The sequence below is a fragment of the Dunckerocampus dactyliophorus genome, chromosome 9 (genome assembly GCF_027744805.1).
Source record: "Dunckerocampus dactyliophorus isolate RoL2022-P2 chromosome 9, RoL_Ddac_1.1, whole genome shotgun sequence".
NCBI lineage: Eukaryota > Metazoa > Chordata > Actinopteri > Syngnathiformes > Syngnathidae > Dunckerocampus > Dunckerocampus dactyliophorus.
Window position 1 is genome coordinate 23,098,919 of NC_072827.1, and position 12,500 is coordinate 23,111,418.

The following is a 12,500-nucleotide window of genomic DNA, read 5'->3' on the forward strand; positions in this document are numbered from 1 at the left end:
CCTTATGATCAGGTCACTTCACTGTAGCAGCACGTAAATATTGGAGTAGACTCTAAGCCGAAGCCTCCAGTATTGATCGTGCTGCTGAAGCAAAGCTGACCACACGCTCGCAGGAGACAACTAAAGTGTCTTATTAATCCTGTTATTTTAATCATGTCTTCATAAATAAACATTTTGCTGATCACAGTTTCTGTCTTAAATGTGTTTTAATCATAACTGAACATGCCATACTTGTTGCTCCTATGGCGTAAACTGTACAGTACATCAGGGATGTTCAACTAAATTGTTATATTTTCAGGAAGCGCGGGACCATGGGACCCAAACTGTTCCCTCCACTATCATTATTATTATTATTATTATTGTAATTTATTTAATTTGTCTTTTTACCTCACTAACTGATTAATATAGTAATGAAATCTGAAATTCAAATGCATCCAGTATGCATACTAGTCAAAGATACTCTAGAGACAGCGTGCTATTTATAAGGGCATGCTGCCAAAATGCTAGTCCAAAATCCTTGATATGCTCTGCTGTTTTTAATGACCTATGCTAAAAACACTAATCAAAGATGCTCTATGTGACGGGTGTTTAGCTGTTTTTAGGAATCTGCTGCAAAAGTGCTAGTCAAAGATCCTCTATGTGACAGGGGCACTGCTGTTTTTTAAGGACTTACTGCAAAAATGTTAGTCAAAGATTCTCTGTTGCAAAAACACTAGTCACGGATGTTCTATAGCAGTGCTCCGCTATTTTTAAGGACCTACTGCAAAAATGCTAGTCAAAGAACCTTTCAGGAATATTGCTGTTTTTTTAAGAACTACTGCAGAAACACTGGACAAAGATCGTCTCTATGACAGAAGACCTCTGCTGTGTACTGCAAAGCTGCTGGTGAAAGATGCTCTATATGACAAGAATGCTCTGGTGTTTGGAATTTGCTGCAAAAATATTACTGTACTTGCTCCCAAGTTTACAACTGAACTCGTGGGCTAATCCAATGTGATTTATGGACCAGATTTGGCCCGTGGGCCTCCAGTTGAATGACCCTGGAGCACAGTGGGATCATTCCTACTTATTAAAATTACATGTTAGATTTTTTTTTTTTTACAGTCACTTAGAAATATATATATATATATCTCAATTTCTGTATATATATATATATATATATATATATCTCAATTTCTGTATATATATATATATATCTCAATTTCTGTATATATATATATATCTCAATTTCTGTATATTTTTATTTTCTGGCCTGGATATATTGTATTCATATATACCCCATTAGCTTTCTTCTCCATTTTATTTATTCATTTCATTTCAGTCATTTATAACAGAAGAAAGATTCATTTTGCATTTGAAAAGAGTAAAAGCTTCATCCTCCGACTATGAGGGACTTTTTTCCCTGTATTTACATTGTGTTTTGGGTGTACGTTTATATTACGCTCAATGAAATAACGTTGCTGATATATATATATATATATTTTTATCTACAATCAGACGTGGAATTTCCAGGCCTTTTTATGTCTTAATGTCATAAAAAAACAGTCGTGTTGTGGAGAAAAAAAGTTAACCATATATTCAGTGACGATTGAAACTGTGATGAAAGGCAACAGTAAATGTAAAAGCAGTAAATATTCTGCTGCTTACGTGCATTTTTGCTCTCATCGGGCCTTCTCCACTTCATATTTTGGCCTCGGAAGCTTTTTGTTGTAAGAACATGCATTGTATTATTCAAAATGCGATATATCATTTAGAGTTGTATATTTTTCCCCCTAATTTTCACCTGCACAAATTTCTTTCCGTCATTTTATTGCCGTTTAGAAAAGAATATGTGCATCCGAGCACTTTCATTGAAGCATTATTGCGGAGTACACTAAGACAAATACTCTACTCTGTCTTCCATACAGTATACCTTTTATAACACAATTTATTATCTTTTATTTCAATGTTGTGCATTTTCTAAAATGCAATCATTTTAAAATAGGCCTTTTTTATGTTGACATAAGATGTCAAGTGTGTGTGTGTGGGGGGGGGGGGGGGGGGGGGTGAAATTGCACGTGTTACAAAAAGCACATTTTTTCATTCATATTTCATCAAGGTTCTACATTTATTTTAAATTGCACGACACTGGGAAGTCAAATATTACAAATAATGTGTTGGGGGGGGGAGGGGGGTTTAAACTTAAATAACATCACCTTTGGTACTGAAGTGTCAGATCTGTGCTTACGTATGGACTTGTGATATTTGTTGTAATAGCTCTTTTAGTTTGACAAATTAACATGTTACATATTTTTAACAATTACATTATGTGCGTTCATTTTTGGTTTCGTCTAAAATGACACAGATTGCATTATTTCCTTGTATATTTAAAAAATTCCATTTGTTTGGATGCCCACTGAAATTAAAAAAGTATGAATGTATATAAAAGTGGTGCATTTATTTTGATTCTATATTTGCCTGGTAACGGAGGTCTATATATATATATATATATACATACACAGTATATACACACGCTGTATGTGGTGTGTGTGTGTCACGGCTGACATCACCTTGTGCTCTGATCACATGCTTTTCTTTTTTGCATATAATTGTAAACATCTTTACAGATTATTAAAAACAAAGATCACGCTCATTGACCTACTTAACAAAAAAGACATTTTGCACACATAACTCACATTTACACACACTTCAACCATCCTGTCCCTTTTAGGCAATTACCGACATTATATTTTCTATACTTTAACATAAACAATGCTAATGCAAATACGTAGAAAATGTTTGCATTTGTTTTTTTACTATCGAGGAGAATAGATGCTATTTTGGGGGGGTTTATTCATTTTTGTGCAGCCTGCTGAATATTTCACGCAGGCCTTGTTATGCAATGTCACCTTGAAGAGGTTACAGCATCACTGCGTGAGTGGAGGAGACAGATTTATTTGGCGTTAAATTCAAATGTTGGAACTTAAATTACAAAACAAGCATGCACGTCTGATGGTGGTGTTTTATTTGGCATATTAGTAAGAAAAGGATTGCACATACAGTATTTAACATAGGAAATGAATGTAACCTGTTTGACTCCAAAGGGGATCCCGCAAAATGGTGCAAAAAGTGGTTTCCTTGCTGTAAATAACTCGTTTATATCAATTTACAGCTGCCAATGTAAGCGACAGCAGAGTCTATTAAGTGTGCGATACATTGCTGAACCACGTCCACCAGCCGACTGGAAACACTGGACACCTCCCGTAGGAGCTCCCGGGCTGCAGCAGTCACCGCCTCCAGGTGCTCTGTCACTCCATCTAGGACAAGGAGGCCACCCTGGATGGGCACCAGCACCAAACACGCCACAAAGAACAGGAGAAGCCGGGGTATGAATCTGCGTGACCCCGCTGTCTCCTCGCCTTCCTTCTCATAGGGCACAGTCATTTTGTCCACGTCACGCAGCCTCACCGCGTCCCACTTGCGGACGTCGAAGTTGCGCACCAGCCGGGTGACTTTCTGATTGGGTGGCGTCCTTCCCTCCTCCTCTTCTGTTTTGAGAACTCCCAGCGTTTGACGGAAGTCGTGCATGTGCTCCAGAAATCCCAGCGGCTCGGTCACCCTTCGGAACGCCTCGGCGGCTGTGAGAGCGCTGCGCTGACGCTCCAGCGTGCCTCTTAGCCGGGTGATTTCCGGGTCATGCGCCTGCATGACAGCCAGCCTTTGCGTCTCGAAGTCGCAGAGGATCTCGTTCTTCTTGCATTCCAACGCGGAGACCAGTGTGTCGAAGTAGTCGGAGACCCTCTGCGCGTCCTCGTTCACCGCCTGAAGAGCCTTCTTCTTGGTGGCTTGGAGCGTCTCCAAGCGGGCGAGGGCTCCGGCACTGGGCCACCCCTCCGCGCTTCGGAGCAGATCCTCAAACGCACACCTCTCTCTTTCATACGCCTCCTCAAGGGAACAAAACTCATGCCCTCTGTGCTCGTCTGCGGTTGCACAACAACCGCAAATGAGCCTCAAATCTGTGGCGCAGAACATGTTGAGGGGTTGGCCGTTATGCTGGGCGCACACACCCGTCTTGGGCGCCACCTTGATCCGAGTATACTTCTCCACAATGCCTCGCAGGGAGTAGTTGACCTGTAAGCTGTTGGCGCCGTTGTGCGGGCTCTCTTTGCGGCACGTAGGGCACCTGAATGGGGCTCTGGTGAAAGCCAGTCCACGGGGACCCTCCAGGAGACCCTCCAAGCACTTCCTGCAGAAGCTGTGCGAGCACAGGAGGACGCGTGGGTCCTCGAAGAGACCGCAGCAGATCGGACACGTCAGTTCCTCCTCCAGTTGCTCCATGGTTTCTCCTGTGGACACAAACAACTAAATTAATCTCGTGACATTTTCACGGAGCGCCATTGTGAAGCATAAACACACAGAAGCAGTCGATCGTCACGTTGGAGCATTGCCACCCTGGAACTCATTTGCATGGCGTGACATGTTGGCTCCGTGGGTGCAGGTCACCTCACATGACATCTCGCGCTTTTTTTTGTGACAGATACATAAACTAACGCTCCAAACAATAGTCGGAAATACTAACGCGCCAAAAAAAGAGTCCAGACAGTTGCTGCCAAATAACCGCAACTGAATGGAAGGGATCGATTGAAGAGGGGCTGGGGGAATCGAGGGGTGTTCTGAGAGAGAGAGAGTGCGCGCGCGTGTGTGACACATTTAGTAACTTGCAAACGATCTCACTCACCAGCTGCTGAGAAGAAGACGTGCTTTACGACGCAATCATGGCGCTTGTTGCCGAGCAGACTTTAACCTACTTCCGGGTTGGCGTTTAACCATTTCGTCACCGTGCTTCAAGCGAAAAATGGAAAAAATAAAAAAACAGTTATTTATCTCTCCTTGGGCGATGAAAAAAAATATGTCAAATGTACCGTGATTATGATTGTAGCACGTGATTTTAATATGTTTGGATAAAAGTTTAGTAGTGACTATGAGCATTTTGCGTTTTGTTCAAGTCGAGTACTTGTGTGACGATCCCTGGAGGTCAGGCGCAGGGGGAGGTGCTGTTGCTATGCAAAACATTATAGCGTGGAAAAACTTGTCAACTTAGGTTTATCCCCACTTTTTTTCTTTTTTAATTCTTATGTTGGCCCACTTCTGCCACTATTGCATGTTAACATCGTGATGGAAGGCGCAGGTAATATAAAAATAAGAAACAAATTAACTATAAAATTAAGATGAGATATGTTAGCGTTTGAAAATAATCCACAATATAGCAATAATCAGCGGTCACAGCATTAGGCTTATTTGCACCATTCAAAAACAAGAGTTGCATCGATAAGATTCTATTTTCACAGATGTATTGGTTTAACTATATGTTTATTGTTGTGATGTGTGTCTTTTTATTCGTCCTTTCTCAAGTAGCGAAAAAAGTGATCAAAATATAACAACAGTGCAAACTACAACCACAGAAGCGAACATATTAAATTAACAGCGCTGTACTAAAACTAAGCTCTTGTATTGGATTCTATGTTTCCGTGTACCTAATGTTTAATATATGTATATAAACACACACAACATACAGTGCAACATTGAACAACAGCACATATACATTCATACACAAGCACATGCACACTTATATAATTGGAATGTTGTCCTTGCGTCCTTTGCAAGACAAATCAAAGTTATTATTATTGTTATTAATCAAAATTTGTGTGCTTTCGCAACTTCTAAACAACATTTTTCTTCCTCAAACTCGCTGTATAACCCACGCGTGGTTATGTAACATCTGCATCCAATAGTCTCGAAATCATGAGTGGAAATGTTGACCCTGATTTTTTCTTCCCTTGTTTCCATGCCATCAGGAGCAAAACTGCCTATCTTTGCCACTGTGATTGGACGCTGCTTGGGCTGCATGTAGACTTATCCAACGCCCAACTCCACCGCTGAGTGTCGCTGTGATTGAAATAGGCTACTTATTTCTGGGCCGTCAACTGTTTCCGGAATTTGCGCCGCTCTGGTAGCGATTGGGGCAAACAGTAATGGCTGCCATGTTTACGTGTTGTCTAAACTGCTGCGGAGATGGAGGCTCGGGACATATCCAACTTAAAGAGATGCCCACGGTTCAGCTAGATACTCATCACATGGGTAAATTACTTTCTCATCGATTCGCAGGCGTTTATGTAGGGATATTTACGTTAGCACATTCGCTATATGTTGTATTTGCATCTCTGCTGTTAGCTAACGTGCTACTAGCTACATCAGAGCTATTGAAATATATTGTTTGGGGGGTTGGGCACATTTTCACATAGTTAAGGACCAGGGGTGCCCGGGCTACCTTCTCCCCTGTTATTGTTATTTATTTATGTTTTTGCCTCCCCGAATGTGTTTTAAAAGAAATACATTTTCATTTTTTTAAACAGGCTAAAGCAACCTCCTGTATGTGTGCTAAGATATTAAAAACAGCCCGCATGTCAGCTTTGTGTTACAGGTGACTAACTGTGTTATTAGTATGAATATCTCTGTTTTATTGTTGCATTATGCCTATTTTCTCCTTTTTAAGTTATTGCTGTAGTGTTTTTATAAATGTTTTGTTGTTTAATGGATTTTCATAATGTGCTGCGTGCCAATGAAATGGGCTTTCTATATGTTTTTCTCCTCCAGGCACAGATGTTGTCATAGTGAAGAGTGGACGGAGGATATGTGGCACTGGAGCGTGCCTAGCGAACGCTCCCTTGCACCAGAACAAAAGTTTTTTTGAGTTCAAGATTCAGTCCACTGGTGAGTCCTCAGCTACCAATACCCACATGTACTGTAGTAAACAGTGGAACCTCAAATGTAATGTTCCATGCATGTGAATGCCTAACCGAGTGTATTTGAATGTGAACGCATTATGTTTAGCATTGTTTTTTTTTTTTATGTGTCAAGGGGTGTGGGGAATCGGTGTGGCCACGCAGAAGGTCAACCTTAACCAAGTGCCTTTAGGCAGAGATTCCAACAGCCTGGTCCTGAGGCATGACGGCTCTATTTTCTACAACAACGAAGAGAAGAACCGCCTCCCAGCGAACAATCTCCCTCAAGAGGGTGACATTGTGGTGAGTGCATTCAGAATGTTGACATATTGGCTGTAGTTCAAAAGCGATGGTGGAAGTGCAATATGATTAATATTATGACTATATTATGTTCTGCAGGGTGTCACATATGACCACGTAGAAATGAACTTGTACTTGAATGGAAAGAACATGCATTGTCCCGCGTCAGGGATCCGAGGCACTGTATACCCTGTTGTTTATGGTAAGTGCATTTCTTATTCATGCAATCTCATTAAATCAAGCTGCGACCGTTACATTTTTCATCCACTAGGGGGCTGAAGTGGGTTATTTTCCACCACATCATGTTGACTGTGTTTTCTGGCAAAAAACAAAAACAAGACACAGTTTTTTGCATATTTTACCCAAAACCGGGGAAACACTGCTGCCTGTTATTTATTTAGTCGGTCCACAGTAATTTTAACAATAACAATTAATTAATAACAATGAGGGTTGAGAGATATGGACCTGAGCATGTATCAGGATGTCTCTGGATTGTGTCACGATATGACAATGTAATTCAATTCAGTGGAGTCTTGTGTAAAAAGCTACAAACCTTAACCCATATAATTTAAAAAATAATTACGTTAAAAGTAAGCTTACATACTGTATGGCACTGTGTGAGGAGTGTCCAAAGCAAGCCAGTCTATTCCAGTTGTTGAGGGTAGCTGCTTTCACGACATTAGCTCCACTGTCAGTAGTTGCTCACACTTGTTAATGGTAATGGTTTAATTTATTTGAACATGCATACAATTTACAATGGAATACATCACATATTACAATTCACAGTTCCACATGCCCAAAAGGAGTAGGAAGAAGCAAAGCTTATTTAATTTTACATCAATTGCAATACATTTGTTCACTTTCTGTATTCCAAGTACGCTCTCTTCTACTTGAAAACATCGAAAATTAATGAGATAATGTAACAATGTGATAAATAGTAGAAAAAATAGTAGTCAAGTTTCAAATTTAGTCAGATTTCTTGTCACCATAACTACTTGATTTGACAATCCTAATAAATAATGTGAAATGGACATACCAAAACATAGTTGAGTAAGGACAATGAACTCATAAAAAGGAAGAGTAAGTAAGTTTGGTAGTGATTAGACGTAGCATTGACGAATGAAATAGAACAGAACATAGTTGGATAATGGGTGAGTGCTGACAATGTACTCAGAAAAGAATAAAGAGTAATAAATGACAAGAAGAGTTAGTAGTGAGTGTAGTAGTGTTTAGACACTTGTACTTTGCAAACATCAACTGCTTGTATTGTTTCTTGAAATCTCTCATCTTAGTGCATTGTTTGAGTTCCTGGCTCAACCCGTTCCATAATTTGATTCCACATACTGAGATGCTGAAGGTTTTTAACGTTGTTCTTGGGTATAAAGGTTTTAAGTTGAAGTTTTCCTGAGGTCATATTTCTCCTCGCTTGTCGAGAAGAATTGTATGACATTTGTAAGTAGCAGATTACTGTTTGCTTTATGCATTATTTTAGCTGTTTGAAAATCAAGTAGATCGTCAAATTGTAATAATTGTGATTTTAGAAATAAAGGATTTGTAAGTTCTCTATACACAGCATTATGGATTATCCTAACTGACCTAACTAAAACGGGGGCCCTCAACCACCGGTCCGAGGGCGGGAACCAAACTAGGCTCGTGGAGAACTTTCTGAAGCAATGATAATTAAAAAAAAAAAAAGACCAGCTTTAAAATAAATAAATAAAAACATTAGTAAATAACTATATTGAATAATACAGTATGTCAATTTCCAAATCAGTTTGGAAATAACGGGTATTATCTCCTCCTTTGGTGTTTGTCTTGTTTCTTCTTTTGGAATTTTGTTGCTTGACGAACTATCTCATTTGTGTATTACTGTCAACTTCCGGGCTGTGTGGAGCACAGAAAAATGTTCATTCATAATAAAATAAAATCTGCAAATTAACTGGTCACACATTGAGGAGTAGAGGAAACAATTACACGCAATGTCTCAAATTTTAGCAGCAAAATGCAACCATTTAGTCGCAGTCTGGAGCATTGAGGTTGATATATTAAACAAAACAAAAAAAAATTGCTTAATTTCAAGTTTTCATTCAAACTGTCAGGCACATTTATAAATTGGTTATTAACTAGGTTAATCCTTTGTGTGGCAGCAGCTTAAACGTACCTAAAGTTCTATGAAGTAGTTCATAATTGTTGATGAGTGAAATACAAAGTGTATTATATAGCATCATTGTTAACCGACTTACAAAAGAATGGACCCATATGTGAAAGTGTGAGTGTTGATGCAAGGTTTCCGCTAAATACAAGAAAGACGTTAAACATGATAAACAATGGTGGGGATTCTTTGCTTTGCTTTTCACAATGTGTTTCCTTGTTTTGTTGCTCCAGTGGACGACAGCGCCATCTTAGACTGCCAGTTTAGTGACTTCTACCAAACACCTCCACAAGGATTTGAGAAGATCCTCTTTGAACAGCAAATCTTCTAAACAAAAGGCCTTTTTTGTCGTCACTCATCCATACTGACGATATCTCCCCATCGCTCCGGATTGACGTAAAAGGAGTAGCATTGAAGGAGTTAATGTTGATTCATGATTGTTGTCCTCATGTATGAGTCTGAGGTGATCAAAATTTAGGGATGGGCATTTGACTAAATTTTCTTGATCGACTACAAGGGAAAATTAGCAATGAATTATTCGATTAAAGTATTGTTTTTAAAGAGATGGGATTATCTATCTCTAAATGTTCTGGACTCCTGTTTTTATGCCAGCATGTTATTGAATAGAATAATGCTGCCATCTGCGTGGATGTAGCTCAACTTCCCAATGGTAATGCTAGTCTTCTTAAGCAGCACCTTCTTTAGGCAGCAAATTAGCTGAGGCAGACTCAACAGCCCCTTTGCTGGTTGCAGCTGAGTAGTGCACTCCATTTTGACTCAATTGCTTCAATAAACAATTCATTTATACACAATGGACAGTAGTCGAGCGCTCGATTAATCCACCAAATGATTATTATGCCCATCCCTACTTTGAGTAGCCATCCACGGGGGACTGTGTCGACTGCTGCTCTGGAATAAGCAATGATTTACACAAGTTGCGCACATGCCCATATACTGTATGTACTGTACATGTAATTCTATTTATTTGATTCACAGGTAAACTGTCAATGCTGAAACATCCCCCTCGCTTGTCTTCAAATATGTCATTCAAATTGGCAATAGGGGAATAGGGATCACGTTCATGCTTCTGTTTTTTGTCACTTTATGGTTGGAATTGACACAAAATATCTTAAACAGCTGACACTAGGCCTGTCACGATAACACATTTTGCTGGATTGTCCTACAAATTATTGCACATGAACGACATTATTGCCAACATTATTATTTTGAGACCTTTTTTTTCATAAATGTAATGATAATGTATGGCATAATAATGCGATTACACCATATCAAAAGCGATTAACTTTAATTAAAGTATGTAACATTGTAATTGGAATGTCCATCCATCCATCCTTTTTCTATGCCGCTTATCCTAATTAGGGTCGCGGGGGTATGCTGGAGCCTATCCCAGCTTACTTCGAACTCGAACCCAGGTCTTCCCGATCTCCTGACTGTGTGGCCAACATGCTAACCACTCAGCCACCGTGCGGCTCTAATTGGAATGTCAAGAGCTTTTAAATAAAATTAAACAGCATAAAGACAAAAACACCCAAATTAAAATAAAAGTGTCTCTTTTAGCAAAAATTGCACTTCAATAAAAATCATAATCACAATATACAATTTCTGATTTTGAATCGGTGGCACTTTTGTTATTGTCTAAATACAACGGAATACTCTGGGAATACTCTGAAGTTGACAGACGTCGGCTCATTTGCATCTACAATTCTGTGTGGAATACGCTGTTTACGTTTAATGAGGTGTATCGTTTTGTCGGAGTTTGGTACATATTTTGGATCCAGCACAATGTGTTTGGTGCACAGTGAGGCGTTATACTTTGGGAATCACGGCAACTGAAACATTGCCTTGGTCACAAACGGCGATGTGCAAATGGGCTGAAATTGACATCAGATGTGGTTTTATACACAACAGGCACGAAGAAAGTATTCCACACAGTGTCCTCTGTTTATTCAATATATTTGCAGTATATTTTCACATGGCTATGGCATCAAATCACTGTAGTTTGTGCGTCATGACCCTCGAAAGTAACTGCACCATCGGTGGTACGCCTGTGAATACTTTCATTCACTGGTACCCCTTTTCAGGAAAATCAGCCATTAGCTTGTTACTCCTCACTACACTCACTTGCAGCACTCTGTGTGTGCACTCACTGGCGCCCACAAACATGCATGCCCATGTCAATTTATCACGGCCGGGAAAATTACCAAGTTCGTTTTTATTTATTGTGCGGTTAATTGACTTATTGATTATTGCGATGGGCCTAGCTGATACACATTAAATTTATATTTATCATATATCTACAAACATATCCCTATTCCCTGCTCCTATATGTATATGGTCTTGAGATATTTACGGCGTATTTATTCTTCAATATTAGCAGATGTGGTGCAGCTTGTCTAAAAATGACATGTATGGTTATAATTATATGATATGGTATCGGCAAATGTTGCTGCTCAAGTGTGACATTTGTTTTCTAACTGTACATCTTTGTTTGCACTAACTCGTGATTGTACAAGCCAATCCAAATATTGTTGATGGATTAAAGATTCTGCAGGAATCTCCAGTGTTTATTTTTCTATTTGATTTTATTTATAATAATATTTTTTAACAGTCCGTTAAGCTTGTATTTGTTTGTGTAACTCCTGAACAGCTGCACACTATAAGGTGAAAATTTGTCCACACAAGACTCCTACTTTGTTGTTTGTGTTATTTACACATGCACATGACACACACACCAAATGGTAGTGCTTTTTGAGCCCGTAAATTGGATTGACTTGAAATTTTTCACACAGCTGAATGTGCAAGATTGGTTGAAAAACATGGAAACCATCAAGCAAAACATCTTTGTCAGGGCATGGGAGGGATTTAACCTAATTCTCCAAAAGTCATTGATCATTTGTCTAATGATTACAATGAGGGTACCTGCAGTACATGCATGCTAGCATGTCTTCCAAAGCATTTAGACCACAACCTATAAGGGGCCTGTGTTATTCACCTCATGGGATGTCCACATTATTTGACTGTATGTGAAATAGCATCACTATCATTGTATTGTTGTTGTTAGATATAAAATGTAACAATATGATTACTATTGTGCTTGTATTTTGCAGAGTTGCTAAGTCACAATTCTTTGAATAGAACAATTTTAGTCACAGATGTTTCCGTTTTAGTTTAGCTAGCGGTAGCAGGGGTGAATAAGTGAACGAATTAAGAGAGAGGAGCACCTGTGAGCTTGTGAGTAGCGATTAAGTAGAAAAACTCGCGAGTTT

The 12,500-nt window shown here is 39.3% G+C and overlaps 2 protein-coding genes across 3 annotated transcripts; one reads left to right on the top strand and one right to left on the bottom strand.

The window, feature by feature from the left end:
- Positions 1 to 1,196: 1,196 nt before the first annotated feature.
- On the bottom strand, positions 1,197 to 4,790 carry trim13 (tripartite motif containing 13). Of its 2 annotated transcripts, none has more exons than XM_054787850.1 (2): positions 4,718 to 4,790; positions 1,197 to 4,325 (listed from the first exon to the last, which is right to left on the bottom strand). In XM_054787850.1, exon 2 carries the CDS (start codon positions 4,315 to 4,317, stop codon positions 3,136 to 3,138), a length of 1,182 nt encoding a protein of 393 aa, XP_054643825.1. In that variant the 5' UTR covers positions 4,318 to 4,325; positions 4,718 to 4,790; the 3' UTR covers positions 1,197 to 3,135. The 2 variants fall into 2 exon arrangements, with proteins under 2 accessions (XP_054643825.1, XP_054643824.1); XM_054787849.1 differs by lacking the exon at positions 4,718 to 4,790 and adding an exon at positions 4,396 to 4,702 and having other exon boundaries at positions 1,198 to 4,325.
- Positions 4,791 to 5,952: 1,162 nt separating this feature from the next.
- Positions 5,953 to 12,212, top strand: spryd7b (SPRY domain containing 7b). The gene is made up of 5 exons (XM_054787852.1): positions 5,953 to 6,117; positions 6,634 to 6,750; positions 6,898 to 7,064; positions 7,161 to 7,263; positions 9,447 to 12,212. Exons 1-5 carry the CDS (start codon positions 6,012 to 6,014, stop codon positions 9,542 to 9,544), a joined length of 591 nt encoding a protein of 196 aa, XP_054643827.1. The 5' UTR covers positions 5,953 to 6,011; the 3' UTR covers positions 9,545 to 12,212.
- Positions 12,213 to 12,500: the final 288 nt, after the last annotated feature.

Coding starts and splice junctions, on each gene's coding strand:
- trim13 (XM_054787850.1), bottom strand. CDS start 4,317: ATGGAGCAACTGGAGGAGGAACTGACGTGTCCGATCTGCTGCGGTCTC.
- spryd7b (XM_054787852.1), top strand. CDS start 6,012: ATGGCTGCCATGTTTACGTGTTGTCTAAACTGCTGCGGAGATGGAGGC. Junction 6,751..6,897: donor GTTCAAGATTCAGTCCACTG/GTGAGTCCTCAG, acceptor TTATGTGTCAAG/GGGTGTGGGGAATCGGTGTG. Junction 7,264..9,446: donor TGTATACCCTGTTGTTTATG/GTAAGTGCATTT, acceptor TTGTTGCTCCAG/TGGACGACAGCGCCATCTTA.